The 25,163-nt window shown below is 37.7% G+C and overlaps 1 protein-coding gene across 1 annotated transcript in view; it reads left to right on the forward strand.

Annotated features, from left to right (window-relative positions):
- The window catches only part of cyfip2 (cytoplasmic FMR1 interacting protein 2), a 43,268-nt gene extending 18,541 nt beyond the window's left edge, over positions 1 to 24,727 (forward strand). The window contains exons 14-31 of the mRNA XM_088932720.1: positions 299 to 465; positions 869 to 1,016; positions 1,701 to 1,854; positions 2,202 to 2,358; positions 3,066 to 3,162; positions 3,411 to 3,487; positions 3,733 to 3,841; positions 4,160 to 4,279; positions 4,666 to 4,865; positions 5,974 to 6,061; positions 6,354 to 6,497; positions 6,820 to 6,910; positions 7,378 to 7,508; positions 13,631 to 13,703; positions 14,702 to 14,796; positions 17,943 to 18,181; positions 19,577 to 19,724; positions 20,631 to 24,727. Of these exons, the coding sequence (XP_088788846.1) occupies positions 299 to 465; positions 869 to 1,016; positions 1,701 to 1,854; positions 2,202 to 2,358; positions 3,066 to 3,162; positions 3,411 to 3,487; positions 3,733 to 3,841; positions 4,160 to 4,279; positions 4,666 to 4,865; positions 5,974 to 6,061; positions 6,354 to 6,497; positions 6,820 to 6,910; positions 7,378 to 7,508; positions 13,631 to 13,703; positions 14,702 to 14,796; positions 17,943 to 18,181; positions 19,577 to 19,724; positions 20,631 to 20,798 (2,406 nt within the window). The 3' untranslated portion in view covers positions 20,799 to 24,727. The remainder of the gene's footprint in view (positions 1 to 298; positions 466 to 868; positions 1,017 to 1,700; positions 1,855 to 2,201; positions 2,359 to 3,065; positions 3,163 to 3,410; positions 3,488 to 3,732; positions 3,842 to 4,159; positions 4,280 to 4,665; positions 4,866 to 5,973; positions 6,062 to 6,353; positions 6,498 to 6,819; positions 6,911 to 7,377; positions 7,509 to 13,630; positions 13,704 to 14,701; positions 14,797 to 17,942; positions 18,182 to 19,576; positions 19,725 to 20,630) is intronic.
- The last annotated feature ends 436 nt before the right edge of the window (positions 24,728 to 25,163 follow it).

Here is a 25,163-nt window from a genome sequence, read left to right on the forward strand (position 1 = left end):
TATGACTTAGGGCTCCGTGAATGAAATGCTTAGCTTTCTGACGGTTGCCTTGGTAAGTAACGAGAGCAATAAGAATACTTTGGTTTTTTGTGACAGTGTCCAAAATGCTTCACATGCAATTTGATCCCATGACCTGTTCCTGGTATTTAAATATTAAACTTTCTTTCATGTGCACATATCTGTAATTTATTGTTCAATGTATAACACACTGAAGTCTACGAATGGCAGGGGGGCTGTTGGGTTTCATCACTACCAGTGACCCCTGGTAATGGAAGGAGCTTGTGTTTGGCATTCCCAGGTGATCGCTATGATCAAAGGCCTGCAGGTCCTGATGGGCAGAATGGAGAGCGTCTTCAACCAGGCCATCCGAAACACCATCTATGCTGCCCTGCAGGACTTCGCCCAGATGACTCTCAGAGAGCCCCTGCGCCAGGCTGTGCGAAAGAAGAAGAATGTGCTCATTAGGTAGGGGACTTCTCTGAAAACAAAAATGTTTTGTTTTTTTCCCCCAACCTGAAATGAAAAAAAAGTCCCCCTCCAAGTAGAAAGACATTAAGAAAGACACACCTGAAGAAGGCTCCACAGCCGAAACGTTGTGTCTTTTCTCTTTTCACCCTGGAATAAATCTTTACTTGTTCCTTTGCAGCCAACGCATGCCGACACAGCTCCCTACTTGAACCTCTTCAACCCACTCCTGCTGTGACCCACTATGCCTTCCTCTAAATCTTTGTCTCTTCGTCATTCCTCCTCCTCCTCCCTGAGCTACGTGCCCCCTTCTCTCCACCATGAAAGATGTTAATTCCTTTCTGGGTTTCTTTATTTTTTCGCGACTCATTCTTCACCAGCGGTCTTCCTCTGTGCTTTTTAGTGTTCTTCAGGCGATTCGGAAAACGATATGTGACTGGGAGGGAGCAAGAGAGCCCCCCAACGATCCCTGTCTGCGGGGGGAGAAGGACCCCAAAGGGGGCTTCGATATAAAAGTTCCCCGACGTGCTGTTGGACCTTCTAGCACCCAAGTAAGCTGACTCCTCAATCGAAATATTAGTGTTTAAATCTATATTATTAAATATAGATTTATTAAGAATTTTATAGAATATTAAATCAGTGATGAGTAATCTGGAGTTTCCACTCAAATCAGTATGTGCTTTGAATTGATGCTTTGATCTGGACCGGTTTCTGTCTAAATGTGGTTTGTTAGTAGCAGAGTGACTATAAGGCTCCGTAAGTACCAGACACTGATGTATTATATATACAGTATATTACCCTGAAGTATTATGCCCTGGCTAGAAATAATATAAATTTATAAATAATATGTATTTAGAAGTTGTTATCATTTGGTTTAGCACAGTCACATACTTGCTAAAGTTTCTACTTTTTGACAATAAAAGAGAGAACACTCATTTGCAAGTTTTCTTAAAATCAGGTTATTAACAGTGAACAGCTCTTTTCTTCTGCCTGACTGGGTGAGCAGTATCACATGCTTGTGCAATGCATGGCAATAAGGTACCACTATTATTCTTGAGGAGGGTTTAATAACTTTCACTTTCTGTGCAAATTTAAAAAAAAAACTGGTTTGAAAATGTGAGGGATTATAAAGGAATGAAGTGACTTCGACTGAATGGTAAGGCTCTGAAGCCATGACTCAATGTCTTGACTAAAGCACCAGAGGTACTCAAAAGGTTATGCGTTTTTCTTTTTAGCTTTACATGGTGAGAACCATGTTAGAGTCTCTCATTGCTGACAAGAGTGGATCTAAAAAAACTCTACGAAGCAGCCTGGATGGGCCCATAGTCCTTGCCATCGAAGATTTCCACAAGCAGTCCTTTTTCTTCACTCATCTGCTTAACTTCAGTGGTAGGCTTTTGGATTTTTTCTAATCCTCTTTTGCAGCTCTTATCTTTAGGCCTGTGTTATTGTAAGAGAAAATATTTAACCATTAAACTGTGTACTGTACATTCCTTTGTGTGTATAGTATATTATTGCTGTTTCTACTAATTTATTATTTTCTAAAGTATGCTTTTCCTTACTTGTAAGTTTCCACTTTATTGTAATACAATGCCTCTGTTCACTGTTTAATTTAGATTAGATTGTTGCATTTTTCTGCTTAAACTGGCTCACCTTGGTGTTAGAAGGAGTTTTGAAATGAAGGCTATGTTGTTCTAAAGCTGTAATGTTTTACCTGTTTGTTTTGGCATGTGCAGAAGCTCTCCAGCAATGCTGTGATCTGTCCCAGCTCTGGTTCCGAGAGTTCTTCTTGGAGCTCACAATGGGACGAAGAATTCAGTTCCCTATTGAGATGTCGATGCCCTGGATTTTAACAGATCACATTCTCGAGACCAAGGAACCTTCCATGATGGAGTAAGCCAAATGTCTTCCCCATAATAAGTATCTTCCCATGACATGGCTCTGTGTTTTGAATACATTGTAAGCTAGTTGTGTCAGGATAGAATGTTTTGGTAAGGTCCCATAAAATGGCAAAGTTTAAAGGTTACTTTTAAGATGGAACTGAATAAATTCACCAGATAACCCCCTCCCACCTGTCTTGTGTTTTTATAGAATTCATTCGAGTTGTTTCCTGTATGTTTTATTTGAGCCAGACTACATCTTTTTCAGTTGAATGTCTGGAAGTGGTAGCTGTTTTTGAAGACCATTTTTCAAACAGAAGTCAAGATCTTTTTTTCTGCCATAATAATAATAATAATAATTGCTTACACTTATATAGCGCTTTTCTGGACACTCCACTCAAAGCACTTTACAGGTAATGGGGACTCCCCTCCACCATCACCAATGTGCAGCATCCACCTGGATGATGCGACGGCAGCCATAGTGCGCCAGAACGCTCAGGCCATAGTGGTGGCCTGGCAACCCCTCCACACAAACACATAGAGACACACACACACACCAGGAGTTCACACACTCACACTGTTGTTGAATGGGGATAAAAGCCTTTCAGAACCATAAGGGTCACAGAAAGTCGACTTTGATGTGAATAAACAGATTATTTTGGAAAGCCCCTGTGAACAAGCAATTACATTTAACTCTTTTCAATCTTCTGTTTTATCTAGATATGTTCTTTACCCACTGGACCTTTACAATGACAGTGGATACTACGCTCTGACAAAATTTAAGAAGCAGTTCCTTTACGATGAAATTGAAGCAGAGGTATTTATTTTATTGTGAAGCCATCATAAATTAAGATGCTTAATTTCCAATTAGAAACTGGTAAACAGCAAGCAAGATAGTCATCAGTTTCCTGGCTACATTTTTTTAGTTTTTCCCCTTACTTTTAAGATTAATGTGCAGAGTTTTGTAGCTTTTTCAAGTGACATCCATCTTATTTTTCATTTCGTCCATTTTAAATGAAGATGAAGCTAGTTCATGCCTGATACTGAAAATATTCTTTGTTTCAGGTGAATCTTTGTTTTGATCAATTTGTCTACAAGTTGGCAGACCAGATATTTGCCTATTACAAAGCAATGGCTGGCAGGTATGGTTTTTGTAAATTGATGTATGTTGGGGCTGGTGAGTGGGTTATTTTTGTGATGTTGGGTATTGCTTAGTGCTATGAACTTAGAAGCCTATCAAGGCCTGACCTAGTAAAAAAATAAAAATCCAAATATTATTGCACAAATTCCCATTCATTCATGAAGTATACAGCATACAACTGTTGAAAGTTGTGGGGATAAATATTCATGGAATGATAATGAAACAATTGAATTTTTTGTCTTTCAGTGTTCTCCTTGATAAGAGATTCAGAGCTGAATGCAAAAACTATGGAGTTATTATCCCATATCCTCCATCCAATCGCTACGAGACATTGTTGAAGCAGAGACATGTTCAGGTATACAGTTTTGCAGTTGAAATATTCATCTGCAAGAATATTATAAAATGTGTGCTATACAAATACAGACATTTGGAATAAGATAAGGCAAAATAATTACAATATTTTTAAACTTTTTACTTAGAATTGCACCACATAATTAACTCTTGCAGTTTGCTGCTTAATTACTAAATGAGTAACTGTTTAAATACAACACTTGAAGAATAAAGTTAAAAAATGTAAGCAAGGATGTCCTTTTCTTTTTAATAAACAACTTTCTAAATAAAAGGAAACCTAAGCAGTTTCAAGCCTTACCTTTTCCTCTGTTCTGCTCTCCAGCTTCTAGGAAGATCAATTGATCTGAACAGATTAATTACACAGAGAATATCAGCTGCTATGTACAAATCCCTGGATCAAGCAATCAGCCGCTTTGAGAGTGAAGATCTCACCTCCATTGTGGTAAGAGGCCTTAGCACACATGAAATATTACTTTTCCTGTTGTGACAGGGAAAGGTTTGTGGGACTCGGACATTTATGAAAATACAGTATACAGTATATAGAGATACGGCATAATGACTTGTCTTGTAGGTAAAGGAACAAGCAGAAACTTGTTTGTATTTTGTTTATCATAAATAAATGTCAATGTTAACAATAAAAAAAACTAAGTCAGTAATGCTCTTGAATTGTTTTCCTATGCAGTTTGGTCTGTGGCATATTCAGGGAATTGCTGTTTGGCTTTTAAAACTTGCAAGGAAGTGTATAACAGTCTTGCTAGTCACAGTCAGCGCTCCGGATAGGCTGTGCAAACCGTGTGTGGAGTTTTATTCTTTATTAACGTCTTATAGGAGCTGGAGTGGTTGATGGAGATCAATCGACTGACTCATCGGCTGCTGTCGAAGCACATGACTCTGGACAGCTTCGATGCCATGTTCAGAGAGGCTAACCACAACGTCTCGGCTCCCTATGGCCGCATCACTCTCCATGTGTTCTGGGAACTGAATTTCGACTTCCTGCCCAACTATTGCTACAACGGTTCCACCAACAGGTCCGTGCTTCTCTTTTAAAGGGGAACTGCGACGCTATTCTTTTATTTCGGGGTTAGAAAGAATCAGTATTGATTGCATTTCAAACCACAATAAATGTAAAATGTACATGGTAACTTGCAAAACCCACACAAAATACACAAAATTTCCAGGTACATTATGCGCAGCACTGTATACTGTGATTTAGAATGAGGCAACAAAACTTCCCGTGATATGAAGCAGCCTTATTAAATTGTAAAGAAGCAGGCCTGCGAATGCATCTCTTTTAATCCAAAAGAATTATTGCTCTCAGCTTCAAGATGGACTTGCAGATAAATAGAATTAACTTGTTAACTCTGCATGCAGATCACAGAAACATTCTGCGGTGAAATATCTGCTGCACAGCCTGTATTTATTCGCTCGCACATCACATTACATTAGTCATTACAGTGACTAGTGAGCAGGAAAGGCAGCTTCACATCGCAATTCATGGGAACTCTCGCTCTCGCCTGTGGCAAGACCAGCGGTTTGCGACAACATGGAGACTGACAGTACTTTCACAAAGTAGATTAAAGATTTTGTGCTTGATTTGAAATTTGTAGAATTTATCTATTCCGTCAATGAATTAATTTTGCCCTGTTTAAAGTTGGGGATGTACTTGGGTAAAGATACTTACTGTCACACGCACATCCAAGCTCACTGCAGTTAACAACATGCTGGAAAAGAACACTTCCTTCTTTAAATTTTGTACTATTTGAAAGAGATTTTTTTTAAACGAGTCTCTGTTACCTGTGGTCAGAATAATTTATAATGTTTGCAAAGGAACAGGTAAAGGTTTATTCCAAGCTGACAAGAGAAGAAAAGAGACAACATTTCGGCTGTGGAGCCTTCTTCATGTGGCTCGGGAACGTTGTCTCTTTTCTTCTCTTGTCAGCTTGGAATATACCTTTACTTGTTCCTTTGCAGCCTGTGCAGGCTGACGCAGCTCCCTACTTAAACTATTTATAATGTTTTATCTGTAATAGTAATAGTGGATACCAAAAATCTCTCGGCTTGATGATCATGTATTGGTTAAAGCCATGTTCATAAACATTTATGACTGAATTCTGAAATATTTGCTTTTTCCCTTAGATTTGTACGGACTGCAATTCCTTTCACCCAAGAGCCACAAAGAGACAAACCTGCTAATGTCCAGCCATACTATCTTTATGGCTCAAAGGTTGGTACTTCACGGCATTCAAAGTCATTGGGTACTGAAGATCTGCTTACTTTTTGAGACTGAAAGCGAAATACCTTTTCCCCTAAGAGTACAGTAAACACATAAGCATGATAATCATTCGTCATCTCTTGTTTTAGAATTGTGGAAAAAAAGCAGAGGCAGGCATACCTTGACTTGTTTTGCACAGATCTCTGGGAAATGATCTTTGTATCTTTTAAGGATGTTCACACGCTTGTTTGCAATGCAGCTGCGAGCAAAACACATTTTTATTGCGGTGTTTCTCCTTTTTTAGCCCCTGAACATTGCTTATTCCCACATCTACAGTTCCTATCGGAACTTTGTGGGTCCCCCTCACTTCAAGACTATTTGCCGCTTACTAGGGTACCAGGGGATCGCTGTGGTGATGGAGGAACTCTTGAAGATTGTCAAAAGTCTGGTAATGTTTGAGTGTTTCCTTAAGGCGTTCATATGGCAACTTTACAGACTTGGCACCTCAAAGTTGTAAATTTGACCATTGTAGCCAGAGTGGTGGACTAGCCCGAAAGTCTGATGTCAGGGACAATGGATTTATAGCTCAACAGCTTTGACAGTGACCAAAGAAAGAACTGTCCAGAATGAATTCAGCTCGTACAAATTATCAACTGCATGCGCCAGGTGTGCAAATTGAACTGCATATGACAGTGACTGCCAAAAAGGTGCATTTGTAATTTTCTGGACATTCTTTCATTTTGACCCTTTTCATCTTTATCCTGTTGCAGCTGCAGGGCACTATCCTTCAGTATGTGAAAACCCTGATAGAAGTAATGCCAAAAATCTGTCGTCTGCCGAGGCACGAATATGGATCTCCAGGTGAAATACAATGCCATGTGTTCTTTTTCTTGTATAGCCCACAGTAATATTACCAACATTGAATCTTTCCCAGGATTAGTCAACTGTATACTGCATCACTGGGGAATTGCCCTTTTACTATTGGGACTGACTCAGTACCAAATGAAACCCTTTGTACTTCTGTTGACCTATTTCATCTTCCTTGAATATGGAATCTCTTTCTGAAATGATGTTGCTTTTTTATCTCCTGGTTCCAGTGCTCTTTCCCTACTAATGCATGTGCTGTAAATAGTAAAGCAGTACTAGAAATTGTATTAGCTTCCATTAGCATTAACCTTCAAAACCAAGGTTAGGCTGATGCAACTTAATAAACCAAATAACTGTGTTGTTCCCTTTTTACTCATTTTCCATACATGCTAAGTGAACACCAGAGAGACCCCCTATTTCTTTTCTGTCTCTGTTTCTACTTACATTAAAATATATTCTAGGTATTCTGGAGTTTTTCCATCACCAGCTGAAAGACATCATAGAATACGCAGAGCTGAAGACAGATGTGTTCCAGAGCCTTAGAGAAGTAGGAAATGCCATCCTCTTTTGTCTGCTGATAGAGCAAGCTTTGGTAAGGATCATGCTTTATTGACATTGACAGAGGATCCTGAATACATTTTTGAATGTCAGTGCATTAAGAAAAATTTAACAAGCAAATTCCTCCCAATCTTCCTTTCTTCATCATATTCTTGTGATCCATAATTCTGTTTATTTTATTTAATACTTCATCTTGTTTTTCATTAAATATTGTAGGTTCTACCAATCAGAAACAATTGTTCTACCTTAATAGCACCAGATATTCACATCAACATGGTGTCAACTGCATTGCATCAGTGACTTAGCTTTTTTAACTAAAAGTACACTGGTTAATAGTTTGGGTTAATTGATTGTCTAATAAAACTGTTCAATTTTATGAAAGGCTTTCACATACATATGCCTTTAATTTCAGTCTTGCTGTGGATTTTGTGCTATGGCAGCACTGTGGCTTTGCCTGAATACACACACATTAATATGATTTCTGCAGCTGACGTTTTCTCATTTTCATAACAGGTTAGACTGTTTTTAGTAGGGTTTGCTTAAAAGGTTGTTAAAGGTAACTGATCCTTAGCTGTGGGAGATATTGTAATGGGAAAACTGTCTGCTAGAAACTGGCAGAACTGTTGATATATTTTATGTTGACATTTTTCCAGCAAACTGTTTAAAAACATGATCTTTGTTGTTAGTTTAATAACTGCAAATCTTTACAAGCAGCAGCATGTTCCAGAGATTACTTGTTTAACAGGATCACTTGTCAGATGTTTGCAAGGTTCACACTACCTCTGAAGATAGAAGTGTATTAAGTACACACCCAAATTACAAAGAGACTGTCAATGTGAAATTTACTGAGTGTTTGTATATAGTCACACTGAATAATTTGTGTTTTTTCTTAAATGTTTGGTTTAACTTTAGTGTCACAGTGAGCTTTATTATTCAAGATTCACTAGAACTGCATGCAGTGCAAAGATCTCTCATTGTTGACCATTTTCTAACCAGTTGTCTATTTTAAATGCATAATGTGAAACCCATTTATCCTGTGTCAATTGTGAATGTTTCATGCCGCGGAATGACTGATCATGGTGTTTTCTTCCAAATTTGAATGATTGAATGTGGAAAAGGTATTGCTGTTCTGATTACAGAGTTATTAATTATTCCTGAAACCTTATTTTTTCATTACATGCTGTCAACATCAAAGGTGGTAAGAAATTAGGTCATTTCCATGGTAACAAAAAACACATTGGTACCAGTAGCTGTTTCAGCTGTCACCAAGTTCATTTGTTGCTCAGCATTAAGTTAGGGTTGCCATGGAAACAAGGTATTTTTTTCTTTTTTGAAAAGCAATTTTGGAGCATTTACAGATTCAACATTTTTTCTAGAATATTAAAGACAAATATTAATAATTCTGTAAGAGAAGAACATACAAAACCAGATATTGGGTGATTTCTACCAGATGCCAGATGAAAACTACGCCTGCATCTTCATTCTTCCACACCTTTTTCTTATTAATACTACATGAAAAGAGCTCTATATCCTTGGCTTCCATGGCAAGAATGGCCATTTGCTCTGTCTGAGATGCCTTGCATTGCACTTTTGCTTTGGAATTGCTATTCATTGCATGTTGAGCTCTTTTCTTTTGTTCAGTTGCCAATAAAATCCCAGGACCTTCTGGTTGCTTTGCCAAATTTAGAATTCTAAAAGAATGCACAAGAATCGTTTTTAAAGGCTATTTCTGTGGTGCTTGTGTGTTTTGATCAGTTTTTTTTTTTTGCTTATTCGTGCCAGCAAAAGCAAAGACAAAGTGTGATGTTTTGTTCATATAGTTCTATTGTGGAAAAAATCAGTCAGTGCATGTCCTGTAACCATCTACTCACCACAGCTATGTGCAAGGAATTTGTCAGCGAACTTAAGCAATGTCAGATAGTTATCACACAAAAGGCACATGCTTTAACGAAAATATTGTTTATTACATTCTAATGACATATGAATGTCATTAAAATGAAGAATTATAAATGTATTAGGAAGAAACCAATAATGAGTGGTGGTAATTGTATGTACTGTAGTTCTATTGAAAATCTTTGTTTATTGTGTTTACTCATGTATTGTTTTAGGAATCATATAGTCTCTAAGGCAGATCTGCCTCTAATGTAGACTTACTGTACCTTTGACATTGTTTTCATAGCAGCTTCTTCATAACAAATCTTGCAGAACAGATTTCGGGAGAGTTTCTTGTGATAACATACCTGGCACTGGCTGTATCTCTGGGTCATCTGAGGGACCTACGTAAAAAGTTCAAATGTTTTCAAAGTTTCCAAAACTATCATGGTAACTGTATCAGAGGTGAATATGCCATTGAAGAGATAACGAAAAACTACAAATATTAGTGTTCAAGGCATAGTTAATGTCCTCTTTTTTTCTACATCTAATTTATCAAAAGAAAACCTGAAGGTCCTAGCATTTCCAATTTACGATAATGTACCTGTTGATAATACTGAATGTATTATGACAAAGCACCTGTTAGAGATTATGTAATATCTCTATGGGGATAATCTTCTAGATAAAAATCTATTCTCACCTTTGGTATAGAAAATCACTCTGTTCTGCTGCTTTAAGAATTGCAATTATTACCAAAAGGAAAGAGGACTTAGTAGCTTAAGAATGAATAAAAACTATTGTGAATTTCTTATTTGTCTTAGAAACAGTAACCCATACTCACTACATTTCTAATGCCATTTCATATGGCCACCGTAAAGCATTTGAAATCAACACACAGACTGCAGTGGCCAATTTTTAACTACACTTAGAAATGGATTCATGTGCTTTCCTTTAGTTTATCTGGTTCTTTGTCGTCTTCATAAAATATTTGTCATGAGTTTTATAAAGGAACAAAACCTAAAGCTTGAACAAAATGTACAGTCCAACACACAGGAGCTTGTGAGTTTCTCAAGCAGTAGAGCTGTCCTCTCAGAGTGAAGCAGTTGTATAGCCTCTGGACATTGACAGTTTGAGCCTGACCTGTCATTAGCTGACAGTATCCCAGTGACCAGGATGCCAGAGGTGTTGGCTAGCAGGTTTAGGTAAGCTCAAGTCAGCTGGTGTGTACTCAACTTTCTGCTCGCAACAGGCCCTGGGATTGCTCTTCTGTGAGCTTGTGGAGTTGTGAGTAAGAGACCCTACTGGTCTCATAACACCTCTTCCAGCAGCAGGCTTAGCTTTCCCAGGAAGTCTCCCATCAAGGTACTGGCCAGGCTCACACTTCTGAGCTTCAGTGGGCTGCCAGTTGTGAGTTTCAGGGTGATATAGCTGCTAGCTAACACACATTCATACAATTAATGTGTGGTATCACATAGTCATACATTCATTCTGTCCTGAATTAAATTAATTTTGGCACCTTTACTGAACTCTTTACATACTCAACAAGTCAGTTACTGGAGTGTATGCATTTTATCACATTTGCATTTTCATCATCAGCAGCCCTAAAATATGGAAACACTGAGAGAAAAGCTTCAAAATGGATTCATTTTCAACTTATTTTGCTTGAAAAGAATCGTTGGCTTTAGAAGTGCCATTTATTTTGATTTGTATTATGCTGTCACTTCCATCGTTAAACATTAGAAGAATAATTCTTGAGTATTAGAGATTCATTCCTGTTAGAATCTTCTTTCCAGCGTATTTTATTTTTATCCAGCCTCTTGTATTCTTAAAGTCTTTCAAAGCTCCTGTCATAATGATAATAATGTTTCTTTATTAGCCCTATACACTTTCTTGCATTCGTCTTTTCGCATACCCCAGCTTTTCACCATGAGACACAGACACACAGACAGGGAGGTCAGCCACACAGACACACAGACGGTGTGGCGGTTTGGGGTTAAGGGCCTTGCTCAGGGGCCCAACAGAGTAGGATTCCTCTACCGGCCGCGGGATTTGAACCAGCAACCTTGTAGTCACAGGCGCAGATCCTTAGCCACAGAGCCTCCGCTCCGCATCTTCACATATAATTCAGCGTGAAACATGACTGTGCACAATAGTGAAGTAAACCTGTCAAACTAATTCCTGAGTTATCCACAACAGACGTGTGAAACACAGGAGTTAACAACAAACACAATAGAGTCTGCTAAACCAACGTCATTGTTTTAATGACCCAAGACAGCTGTAAGGTTCTTAAATCAGCATGTATTGTAACTAAGGTTACATCCGATGGATAATTGCACCCAGGTTCTATCATTATATGTCACAATGCTGCCATAGCAACTGTCCACTCTGAATCGCTTCACATTCCCATAAGCATGTCTTTGTTTCTACTGATTCATTTAAGTGGATTGCTCATCTGTGAGATATCACAATTTTGCATATGTCACATCTAATAATTCTTAAGTTATCCACCAATAAAAAAATACATATATATTTTTGAACTGATCACCTTATCAGCAGAACATGAAAATCATGAAAACATTTGTTTGAATCCTAATTAAAATAACATACATACTCACAAAGTTGAAACACGATTTGTTCTTGCAGCTGCTTCTCTTCTGTTGTGTCAGTATTTTGGGGCTTTGTTTTTTCTGTTTGTGTAACGACACTTTTGGGCCTAAGCTTTTGCAACTAATCTCCGGATGACAGGGATTATAAACTGATCTAAAATAGTCATCCCACCTTGCACTTTAAAAGCTAGAGGAAAAAATGATTAAGTACATTTGAGTTGAAAATGTTACATTTAATTTGCCAATTGATGAAATGAAGCCCTGTAACTTCAATGAAGCTTAGGCTACAAAATGAGTAAACTGCACTCAGCATGCTGTCACTGTAGTTGTCTGCATCACATTTCCATGTATGTTATGTCTGGGCATGTTTCCAATTAAAACAATTAACATAAATCAAGGATTGGGTAGTATCAGAGGCTGAACTGCCCTCTCAATTATAGAAAAGGGCAAGGTTCTTGTAGGTAAGCTGAAGAGGAAGAAAATGTAAGGCTCTCTCCAAAGATTTTTCTGCTCTCTGTAGTCTGTGGCTCAGATGCTAAGCCTTTTGACAAAACTTCTGCAGCTGCTTAAAGAAATGGCGCCATCTTGAATGGTTGTCCACTGTTTTTGTGATTCACAGCTAAAGGTAAACTATAAAGTTCTTTAAGGGCTTCTGGCTCAACCATTGTAGACACGGGCTCTGAGTGCATGTGATCCAGATGTCTTACTTGGGTTATGTCACCAGTCAGCTGTGACTGTGTGTCCCTACGCAACAGTGCACAAATGGGATCTGCATACCAGGGATTATTTGGGGATTAGTCAATCAGGGCTGTCTTAGTTCCCTGCAAAGCAAACTTCCAGGGTACATGACACGATGAGGTCAATGAGGGACTCGTCTCTCCTCCAGCTTTTGGAGCAACTTCATAGAGATGACTGGCTTGATTGGAGAGCAGGTTGGCAGAGCACTTCCTGTGGGCACGGGGGTCAGCACTGCACGTTAAACGGCAAAGACACCACTGACACCTCCTGACAGGATCGGCATATGATAAAATAAAACACAACTGACAATTCAAAAATCAAATAAAGCCAAGTGATTAAACAGTTTCTTCATTAAGATCTCCTCTAGACTAAATAACTCCAGCCTGTACCATCAACCTGTCCTCCACACTTCCTCCTTACTGAAACAGTCTTTGGCCTGTTGAGAACAGTTCATGCCGGCTGCTGCTTCATTCTTAGATTTTTCCATGAAAAAGTGCGTATGTTACAGACTTATCCAAAAAAGGTTAGGGAGAGCTTAAAGCACGTCTTCAGAAAGTCGCTGATTTAATTTCAGCCATTTTAAGAATAAATCTGACAAGTTACTCTGTAAAAACAGAGTGTAAAAACACTAAGCAAAAATTTTTTTTTTACCCAAGTAACAATAAATTCACAGACTAATTTTGAGTAAAGCAGAAATGCGCATTCTTTATCTGCACATACTGTTTTTATTTATTCTATTAGAATATAGAGAACAGGAATAGAAAACTAAAGGATATTTTGCAGAAAGTCATGATCTGATCTTCTGCTGAAGAAGTAGGCCTACAGTAAGTGTGTATGTCTTTAGAAGTTGGTTTAACTGGTTCATGGTTTGTTTGAGAAGTGTGAAAATTATGAATACTGCTACAGATGTTGCAGTTTATATGTAACACTCTTTTTCTAGTCCCAGGAAGAAGTATGTGATTTACTTCATGCAGCACCTTTTCAGAATATCCTCCCTAGAGTCTACATTAAAGGTAATTTTCTGTTTTTCATATTTAGATTTTCTCTCAGGGACGTGTCTTGTATTTGTGTACAGGTTAGATGAGTAGTCTGTCTTACTAGTGAGCTGTCCATGCGTATTTGTGTCATTGCTTGATTTTTGTTTCACAGACTTCTTTTTTAAGGCTTTTAAAAGCTGAGAAAAATGACGTCAGGGGTTCCCAGTGCCTGGTCTCAAAGTACTGTACACCTGGTTTTCATTCGTTCTGGGCCTGGTTACTCAATTGAATATTATTACATAATATTATTATAATATATTGAAGTCTTAATTGCAATACCAATTTGCATGACAGGAATATACAGTATGCATTTGTTTTCTAATCAAGAGTATGGGATCTACTTATAAAATAAAAAAGTTAAAAAGGTGATTATCGCCATGTTTAAAAAAAGCAAACAGTCAAACAGTTCAGACTAATTCTATTATTAAATCAATTAAGGGTTCAGCTCTGTATGTGAGATCTGGACTGGAACAAACACTAGCTGGTGTGTGGGTCTTCAGCACCAGCACTGGGAACCCGTGATGTGTAATTTATGGTTTTGAGGTATTTTGATTTGCTGCTGCCTTATAGTTCATACAGTAGCTGATCTTTCAAGAGATCTGTGCAAGTTTGTTTTTCCTGGAGTAGTTCTGTAGCATTTTTAAGTGAACTAAAACCACAGACTCAGACCATACATGTGCTAATTTACATTAAAAAGCTAAGTAGTGAACATTCATTTCATATTTGTTAAACAGGGTTCAACCAATAATATAAACAATATGAATTGTTTATCATTCTTATTTGTCTTGCTCTGAAGGCTTGTATTTGAACCAGAGAGGTATGCTGGTCTTACTCGGGGGGCATTGTAGACATACTGCTGATAGTTTAGGCTAGTTTCAGTATTTTATGGAACACAGCAGGAAACATTTTTGGGAAGGAAAGAAATGTAGCTCACAGGACTGTCATTTACGTCCTTTTCATTTTCCCGTAAACAGAGGGTGAACGTTTGGAAGTGAGGATGAAGAGGCTAGAAGCGAAGTATGCACCTCTTCACCTGGTGCCCCTGATCGAGAGGCTGGGAACCCCACAGGTAAGCAGCAGGAAGAGCCGAGAAATTAAATGAAAATCTACTTTTCTTGGGTGCTAAGATGAACAATGTTTGGATCGTTACTTTATCACCACAGGCTGTCCGAAATTCTTTTGTTGTCCTGTTAAAAACTTCATTCCACCCAGCAGAGGAATTTCGGGAAGAAGAAAGGATCTCGTCAACGGAAGTAAACAAGGTTCTAACAAACAGCACAAAGACAGGCCTCATCTGGACCTTTTACACAGAGTGAAAGATGGATTGTCAGATTAGATGTACTAAATCTGTGAACCTATAGTCCCTTAAGCATAAATACATAACTTTTCATTCCAAAAGCCTTTGTTTGCACACTACCTAACTACTCTCCATTTATTGAAGATCAAGATGATAGATTACTGAAGAGCATAATTGTGATGAACAGACTGCGATAAAACCCAAAACTCCTTTTTGTCTTTAGTTGTTGAATTTGCTTGACTTCACAGCACTAGAGTGCAGAGAAACTAGTTTGCTCCTTAATAAATGAAATCTTTAGTATATATATATAAAAAAAAAATAGTTTTGATATATATATATACTTTATATATATATGCTATAGACCAACTGAAAGTTTAAAACTTTTTTGGTTTTAGGATATACAAAATGCTCTTGGGTCATAATCATGAGGCATTTTGTAATACTGCAGAGCTGAGAAGTTCTGAAAACATCTTCAGGAAGTTACAGTACGTGTACTGTACAGTGTATCTGTATGCTGAATAATGACCACGAGAAGGCTTCTGAAGTTATCCTGGTTTGTTTGCACTCTTTATTTTCAATGCGGAAAGAAAAAAACACTTTAAAAGTTAATTCCTGGGGCTACAGGCGAAAATAACATAATTAAATAGCTAAGTGCGAAGCATTATAACACCAAAAAAGCAAAATCAGTGGCTGTGCAGCCTCCGTGTTACTGTAGCTCTTACACAGGGCTCTGACAGGCGGCTTCCACACTACTGAGAGAACACCAGTGTGTTGAAAGGGAAAATCGCAACCTCTGGTTCTATTTCTGCTTTCCAACCTAATCTTTATACTTCTGTTCTTTAATATTTACTGTTTTATTTCAGTCTTTTACTGAGAGAGTGCATAGTTTTTATTGCCCAGACTATTAGTTTTCAGTACCTGTTTAAAATCACTAGATTCTTTATACCTTATAGAATTTAAAGAAATATCCACATTTTTAATCTTAAATTTTCCTGCACTGCAGAATAAGACAATCTCTGAGATTGTTGCTCCCCAAACAGCAGCAGAAGTGAGACAGTATTTGTACACAGCATTCCTGAGAAAGTCAAGAGTCTAAACAATGGAGTGATTACACACACTCCAATTTGTAGAACAAAACACAAATGTTTTAGTTAAATGAATCATAGAAAGTAGCATTAAGCAGTGTTATAACAAAAAAAAAACAGAAGTGAATGTACTACCTAAACCTTTACTAGCTAAATGCGGAACATGGAAAAGGGAACCCATTCAATTACTGTGATATTTTCCAAAAGCTTTGTAGAGAAGTATGATGCACTTTCCTCTTTAAGAACAGTGACTTTTTCACAAGAACACACCCACACACCTATCACGCTATATACGTTTGCTTACTCAGTGAGATAACCTTTATATTAACACTAGGAGAAACAGGTTCTGGCAATGTACACTGTAGAGCAAACAGGAAAGTAAACACTGACCACAAAGGAAAAAAAATGCTAAATGTGTACCATATGTTTTTAAAGCTAAAATTACAAGCTGTCCCAGAGTATACGAACTCAGGCGTTGTCAAGATTAACATGGAAGCTACCTTTCTTATATGTGCTTAGTGAGTATTCCCTCTGTTCTGCAGAAAACAAATTTTAGGTTAAGCATTATGAAATTGACATGTCTGTGAACATGAAGAATTGTCACTAGCTTGGGATTTCTGTAACAATCATAAGGCAACAGCAGCTGTCCTGCCAGTTACCCTTCCTCCTCTGTTTAAAAGAAAATCAGTATTCAATGTCAGCACCAGGTTGTGTGTGTAGGACATCACAATGGGGACATCTGATGCTGGGGATATCCACTTTGATTATTTTAGGTTGATGGGAGCAGGTCTTTGCTCTTTGTGTATCCTCTGACACAAGCTGCTGGTAGACCTAAGGTTGTTGTTGAAGGACTTAGGATATTAGTTTTCTCTATTAGTTTTGACCCTGAATAATTCTCACAGGAGTGCTATGGTCTGGGGGCCAAAGTCTTCAAATACAGCAGGTGTTCTGTGGAAAAATATTTCTTGTTTTCAGGTGTTTGTATTTTTTTAATGACAATCCATCCCAAGATTTGTCTGTACAGTGGAGTTGGATCTGGCTGTCTAGTGTTACTGCTGCTAAGAGAGCATGGTAACTCAGTGGTTGTGGCTTCAGTGGACGTCATTAAAGCATTGTTTAGCCTGTGCCTACAGACTGCTATCTGATGCTGGGGCAGGAAAGGGCTGCCACCTACGATCACAAGACTGTTTGCAAACAAGTCGGGGTCATTCAGGCCATCTAGCTTATTTGGCTTTTAGTAGCTTTTAGTAGTTTTTTTCTGAGCTCACCTCTAGCCATTGCTTGAAAAAAGAAGGGTGGAGATGTTGGGAGTGGGGAATGGCAATATGGAAGGTATAGGAGAAAATAGGATTGTTATTTCTATGTTCTTTCTATTATTTTTACAGCTTTTCCCAAAATATCAAATACAATATGCAATATAGAGATCAAATATAATACCAACTGATTAAATTACTATTATAAGTAAATAGACCTTTTTAGTTTTTCAAGATGAATCAACCTACAAAGAATGTTTAAGAATTAAATGGCTGGTAAAGTTCATTTTTGTTGTAGTTGAGGATTTTCAAAGACTTTTTCAAAGGGCCTTTGGAGCAGTCCTCCTGGTTAGAGCAGTCGTCCTCACTGCTGGTCTTGGAGGCAGAAAATTTGTTCCCGATCTTTACAAACTGACAATTGTAGCGTAACCCACAAAAATAAAAAGGGCCACAACACCTCACTAGGGTTTGCCGGACTAAAAACATGGACTGAGTCGCAATTAAGGTCAATCATTGACCAGGACCAGGACCCGTCGGGGAGATCTCTGTTGTTTTAAATTTCCTTCTGATTCCCTTGTAGCAAATTGCAATTGCGAGAGAGGGGGACCTCCTGACCAAAGAGCGCCTGTGCTGCGGTCTGTCCATGTTCGAGGTGATCCTGACCCGCATCCGGAGCTACCTGCAGGACGCCGTGTGGCGGGGTCCCCCTCCCACTAACGGGGTGATGCATGTGGACGAGTGTGTGGAGTTCCACCGGCTCTGGAGCGCCATGCAATTTGTGTACTGCATTCCCGTGGGGACCAACGAGTTCACAGCGGAGTACGTCGCGCCCAGCCCCGTCTGCGTCTGTCGCACTTGATGATGATCGGACTTGATCACATGCACATAACACATTTCTGAATCCTTTAACATTTGAATTCAGCTACAGAATAACGTGCAAAACTAGATTTGCAACTCTTCTGAGCTTTTTAAGCCAAAAGGGCTACGCCTGCATTATATACAATGAATTGGAAAGACGTGTACATGCTTGACTTCTTAATGTATGCTCATCCACACAATCTGTTTAGTTTCCGTGTTTTGAAATTGATCGTAGAACGCTGGTTTAGTCCTTGGTTATACAAAGAGATGTCTAAGCAGGACGGTGGAGTAATGCATTGCATCTCATTTGGGTCTACAGCAAATTCCTATTTTATCTGTAATATTACTAGAGATTTAATTGTTTTTAATCCGTTCTTCCATTAATTTTTTGGTAATGTCCTAATATTTTAGGTACTGCATCTCATAATGTATTATTTATCATGTGAAATTTGTTGTACCAGGCATTACAATGCTGATTTTCCGATACACTTATTCAAACTGGGATAACAACAATAAAGTGGGATATCTGGAATAATAGCAGGAATTAGGCAGGACAATTATTAATTGTAATTGCAAACATGAAGTGGAGTTGTTAACTATTGGCTAACATACAGTTGTAATGATTATATTCCATGATTTGCAGTGAGATTTCACAGGAGAGACAGGGACAGGTGTTACAAACAGGTTTGGTAAGGTAGATGACTTAATGTTCCTCTTAAAATCACAGTACCAGAATCATTTTTTTTTTATTTATTCATAAATATTTGCAGAATGAGCAATCGTTCTGTTATCATGCAATAGACTTAAGACATTACCTTGAACAAATTAGGAACTTTTCCATTTTGAATTCCAGCTGAATGCAAAAGTCAAAGAAGCTGTGGACTAGAATACAGCTGTAGATTATACATACCAGATTTTCCAGGCTTCCTTTTGTTTTCAGTGCAGAATACTTTAATGCACACATATATTACTATTTCACTAGGGATAACCACATCCAAGAGCTGAATACTTTGTGATTGTTTCTGTTATTTGGTGAGAATGGTTTGGCTTAATGGCCTTTCAGGCCAAAAAACGAGAAGGCTCAAACTTCAAACTCCAAGAGGAGTGAAACTAGAGGGAGCTGCAAGGTGGAGATGGGTAGAGGAGAGATGCTTGAGATGAGAGTGAAGGGAGGGATTTGAGTTTGATATATAGAGCTGATTTCACAATGATGGTGATTAGGTGCAGCTGCCTGCCTGTTTGACTTGTCATTGTTATCCCTCCTGAACTTCAGCTAATGATGTCCGTTTAGTACATGTGGGCAATGAATTTGTATTTCTTTCCTCAGCGCTCAGAGCTCTTGTGCTTTCTGTGTAGGCAGTGCTTCGGGGATGGGCTGAACTGGGCTGGCTGTTCCATCATTGTACTGCTGGGACAGCAGCGGCGCTTCGATCTGTTTGACTTCTGCTACCACCTCCTCAAGGTCCAGAGGCAAGATGGCAAGGATGAAATAATCAAAAATGTGGTATGCTGATTAGGGTTTTTCCATCAGTTTTTTGATGTGTTGCAGAAATCTGAGAAACTTGTCTTCAGACAGACATACCTGCATGAAGTTTTCTGGGGAGCTGGTATGCTGGCTATACGTTACAATCCTGGCTTCATCATTGTTGCATTGAATCATTTCTTCAATTGTATCACAATATATTGTCAACAAAACTGAGTTATGTTAAGAGTTACTTACTTTATGAGTAACAAATGGAACAATTAAATCATGTATTAAAACAGGATTTTGCTAGCAGAACATTTTATATTGACACAAGTCTGCTTTGTCAGTGGTTGGCCAAAAATTTGCATCTGTACTGGTTTTCAAATATTTTTGTATAATTTTTAACCTGTATATTTACACAATGGAATTATTCAATTTTTGCTGTTCTTTACACAGTTTTGCCATAAGATATGGAAAAGTGACTAACCAGAGTGGTCAGCATGTTTGGCTTACTTACTGTATGAGTCATTTTTTCTAGGGTGCAGTATTGTTTTCTAAGGCTAATTATTGGTTTTGCTTTGTAATGTTTTAGTTTTGGTACAACAAAGCTCTGACCCCTTTCATCTTTAACAAAATTAAAAGATCATGTTTCAACCTATTCTTGGAACCAAGCTTTTGTATGCAGCATTGTTTCCTTCTCATGGAAACCCAGGCAAAGTTCACTGTTGAATCACTTTTGCTGATCAAGAAGCAAAAAGACTTTGACTGATCATCGCTTGAATTAATGGACGCTTTACATTGACTGATAGTTCGCAATCAGACACTGCTAAACCAGGCCAGACAGCCTACGGAGCAGTTTATGAGGTCCTATTTGTGATGTTATCAGCTGTTACATTTTATTCCAATGTGTCATTTTAATGGCAATCTCTTTTCTTTCTTTGCTAGCCCTTGAAGAAGATGGCTGACCGCATCAGAAAGTATCAGATTTTGAACAATGAGATCTTCGCAATCTTAAACAAGTACATGAAGGCCGTGGAGACAGACAGTTCTACAGTTGAACACGTGCGCTGTTTCCAGCCTCCTATACACCAGTCCCTGGCCACCACTTGTTGAAAATGGCCTACTGCCCAGGAAGCCTTTAATATAGCAAACCATTCACTTGGTCTTCGGCAAATTGGTATTAAAGATTAGCGTACCCCATAAATGCTGTTAAAGCCTTTTTGCCTTGAATGCTGTGGTGAAAACTGTCAACCGATCTTCGCATGCTCTCATTTTGGTAGTTTTAACTGATGCAAGGGAGGCGCTGGCTGTGGACCTTCAGCCCCTGCACGCAATTTTCAGAGGGTGGTCAACCATACTGGAGGAAAGCTGTGTGTGAGCTGGTAAATATAACACCAATAATCTAAGCCCTTGATGCGTTTAACTGTAAGGTGATAAAAGTATTATGATTTTAACCTCACGTTCAAGTATGTAATCTTCACAGACAAAGTTTCAGGAGAAAAGGTTTTGGTTTCAGGTTCCTTTGAGACACTGGATGTCATTCAGTCTTCAGTTGCTTTAGTCTTGTCTCCAAACTGAACAAACCTTGGGAAATAATGATGCAGTTTTGGGGTTACTTAACTAGCTTTACAAATCTGTGGTATATATCTCTTTCAGATAGTGAAATGATGACTTCATTTAAAAACTGGGTTTGTCAAAATCAGCCTACAGAGAATTTGTGTTCCTTATATGCAGGTAATAGTAGAATGCACATAAATGCAGAGACTTTAAAGGACAGAGACAAATCTATGTAACTTGAGAAGCCTGAGTATCAGTTTGGCCTTTGTAGTAATACTGATGATATTACTAATAATATGGTGGCAAGGCTTTTAAAGAAAATCTGTGTGCTTGGTGGATAAAATGAGCGCATTTAGACAGAATAAAGTGTGTTATGTTAATAAAGCATAATATGGCCTACAGTTTGCATTCCAAAAAGGCCAAGTGATGACTATGTAAATCTTCCTGTCCCTTCACAGTGACTTTCTTTTGTTTTTTAAAGAGTGAGAAGTTTATTTTGACCAATTCATGTATGTTCTCTGATGTTTAAAGAATTCCTTAATGTAAATATTTCTCAGAATGACATATTTTAGGATCACTTCATGGTGTGCATGCCTCCTTTAATATGAATTTGTAACATGTGTAGGAAACTAACAGCCCCCTCCTTTGAAGTCTGCACATTCTCTTTGTCTATTTTTTAGACGTGCTAATTGTTCATTCATGAGTAACAGAGTTTTACAGCGACAGGCCACCAAAAAATAGTTTCACTACCTTGGAAGTTGTACATTCGTACATACCTGGTTATGTCATGCTGAACCTCACCTCATTATGCATGTTTGCTTAATCTCTTTACTCTGGCAAAAACTGCTGCTTTACCAACACCACACACCCCTTTTTGTATGGGAGCCACTGGCTATGAAAGTCCTCCAGGCTTGCCTTCTTACCACTGTGAAGAGTTGAAGGCAGCACTCCTCTGGAATAACAAATTTGACGTGTAAGATTTTACTTGTAAATATTCTTGCTTTTGTCTTACCCATTCAATTAGGCTCATTCTGGTTGGAGTCAAGAGATAAGAAAAATGGAGAGCACCCACACTGCTTTTCAGAGCTTTTTTTTTTCTTTTTTCTTGAAAGTGAAAGAAGAGCATTCCCTTGAAATAGCAACCTTTCGTGTTCCCATTTTTGTGGTCGCAAAATACCATTTTGAGTTCCTGAGTGGTATAAAATTCAGCCAAAGATTTATGAGTCAATTAAGAAGGAATTAAAAATTTCCCAAGTGTAGGGTGTGTGTGGCAATGAGGGACAGTGACAACAGATTGCAGAATCCTTTGTGTTTCTTGATGTTTTATTAAAATGAAAGAACATACCAGTGTGAAACTATATTATGTCAGGGCCCTGCCTTTATCTCTTTATGTTCACGCAGTTTAGTCTCCAAACTTTCTCCGTGTTAACACATCTGTTTAACAGATATAGAAGAGGGAGTCTACTTGGGAGGTAAAATAGGTCAAAATTTGTTGTTTTCTTCAAATATTAATGCACTTCCTTGATCTCCATCTCTGCAGTGAAGTGACTTTCACAGAAATATCCTGTATTTGTGAAACATGGTTATTTCATCTCATTTGTAACACAATAACTATGTTAAAGAATAAGTTAAACATCAAAAGATTAAGGAAGTCAAACTATAACTCTCTCACATTGAGTTTGAATGAAAACTTTCCTAAAAAGGGGAATTTCATCAACAAAACTGGTGAAATGGTCAAGTTACTTCTGAATTTACTCTTCCAACTCGCACCTCTAATGAATTTACAGTAGTTGTCATTTAGAAATCACTTTCCAAGCCATGGTAGGATACAATCAAGTTTTAAAATAGTGCTTTTAGATGTATTTAAGGAAGGATTTACTGTATTAAATGTTTAAGAAATATTTTTTTTCCAGAAATAAACAACGAAACAAAAAAAGTTGTTCCTCTTAGAACAGTGTAGATCCATTGTGTAATTTGCAGTGACCAGAAAGTAGCTCCTGCGTCATGCTTCCAGTTTGCCTCAGATCTTGAGGAACAGAGTCTCATGTCATTTATCAAGAAAGATACTTGGCTTTTTTCCTGATCGGTAGTATAAGCACAGTGGAAACGTTATGTAACCATTACCATTCCATTTCCTGCACTGGACTTCTTTTAATTTTGTTTTGTACTATTTTAACACTCAGGGCCTGATTTTCAAAGCAAAGTAAGTTATTCCAAGGAATTTGTCATGTTTTGTTTTTTTCTTTATAGACTGCCAAGTTTCTTGACTATAGGCTACCATTTTAAAGCAACATTCCCACAATTCAATGTTACTGTGATGAAGTCTTCTTGTGACGTAACTGACCTCATCTTGGGTATTTGATAATTGTAATAAATAAATAAAACAGAACCTGCACTGAAATTGGTGGCGTACATGAACAGTAGTTTATGAAAACTACTCAGTCACAATTTCCTATGAAAATCAGACCTTTACATTAGGTGTTAGGTCCTCTTTACATTTCTTAAAAGTGTTTAATATAGGGATGAATATCTCTTTCTACATTACTTTTGTGTATTTCACTAGTAATTTGACAGTCTCTAGTACTGTAAACCTTGTCATTTGCAGCTGTTCATATCTTCAGTTCCTATGAACAAGTGACTTTTTTACCAATCGAATTATAACATTGTGTGTTTCTGCTGCCTTTTTAGCGGTTGTTTCATTGCAAGCGTATGTAAACTGCAAATGTGTCTGTAGATTTTCAGATCTGTAAGAATTTTCATCACAAAGTTAGAATCAATTTTGTAAAAAGAGCCAAGAAAATAAATACGTCTTGTTAACAAAAGGTGTTCAAATGAAATCCTAATTAAAACTGTTAAAAGAGAGAACTCTCAGATTTAAAAATAACATGGAATAGTGTTTGTGAAAACTTAAGAAGAGTCAGATTGATACACATTCATTTTGTGACCTTCTGAAGGGCACATTTACAGCTTTGTTTGGAGAAACACTTTTCTGAAAAGGGGGACAAGACAGTATTAATGATTTACTTTTTACTTTAGCAGTGTTACTTGAATATATATATTTTTTCATTTGTTTTAAGCAGATGCATTTTGATTATCAGTTAAACACACTTGTGGAAAAAATGCACGGCTGTGTCTGTTGTAAAACGTTTTCTGTTGAATGCTTTCTTTTCTTGTTTAGTTTTGTATTTAAAAAAGACCATTGGTTTTACAACGACTTTAAGAAGTAGCTGTTTTCTTGAACTGTATTTATTAATACATGGATCCATTGTGTCGTTCCATAAAGGGTGGACGTTATTTAAAAACATGACATTTTAAAAAATTTAGCATGGCAGGCAATTGAACATGTCTCTATTTGTGACATAAGGTTATGTTCATGATATTGTTGTACGAGTGCTTATGTTCTAGAAAAAAAAATAAACAACAAAATCCTTTTAAGGATAAATTGAAAATATGTTGTATTTTCATTAAATAAAATCTAACTTAAATATGTGTAGAAAATATGTGTCATTAATATGTTGGAAGGAAAAAAAAACACTTGCTGAGAGGTGAGTGTGGCAACATGCCATTATTACCCACAGGCGTCTTTGTATATTACACAAGGGATATAAAAGTTTGATAAAAAGCAGATTAAATGCCCAACCATAATCCAATAATTTGAAATGACTTGAATGTCAATTTGAAATGTATTCTGTGTGAATTTATCATGTTTGTTTTTTGCTAGCAATGTGTAATTATAGCAAAATAAAAAAGAAAATGCTGAGGCATGGTTATGGGAAACTAAGACATTATTGCAAACCATTCTGTCACGAAGCGTAGATCAGGACTCTATGCAGACAGTGGAATCCAGAAGGGAGTGAAACAGACACGGGGAGGAGACGACTAGAAACTGGGCTCGTAGACGAACAGGGGGCGTGACGACTG

This window comes from Atractosteus spatula, chromosome 14 (assembly GCF_055471065.1).
Source record: "Atractosteus spatula isolate fAtrSpa1 chromosome 14, fAtrSpa1.hap1, whole genome shotgun sequence".
In the NCBI taxonomy this organism is placed as follows: Eukaryota; Metazoa; Chordata; class Actinopteri; order Semionotiformes; family Lepisosteidae; genus Atractosteus; species Atractosteus spatula.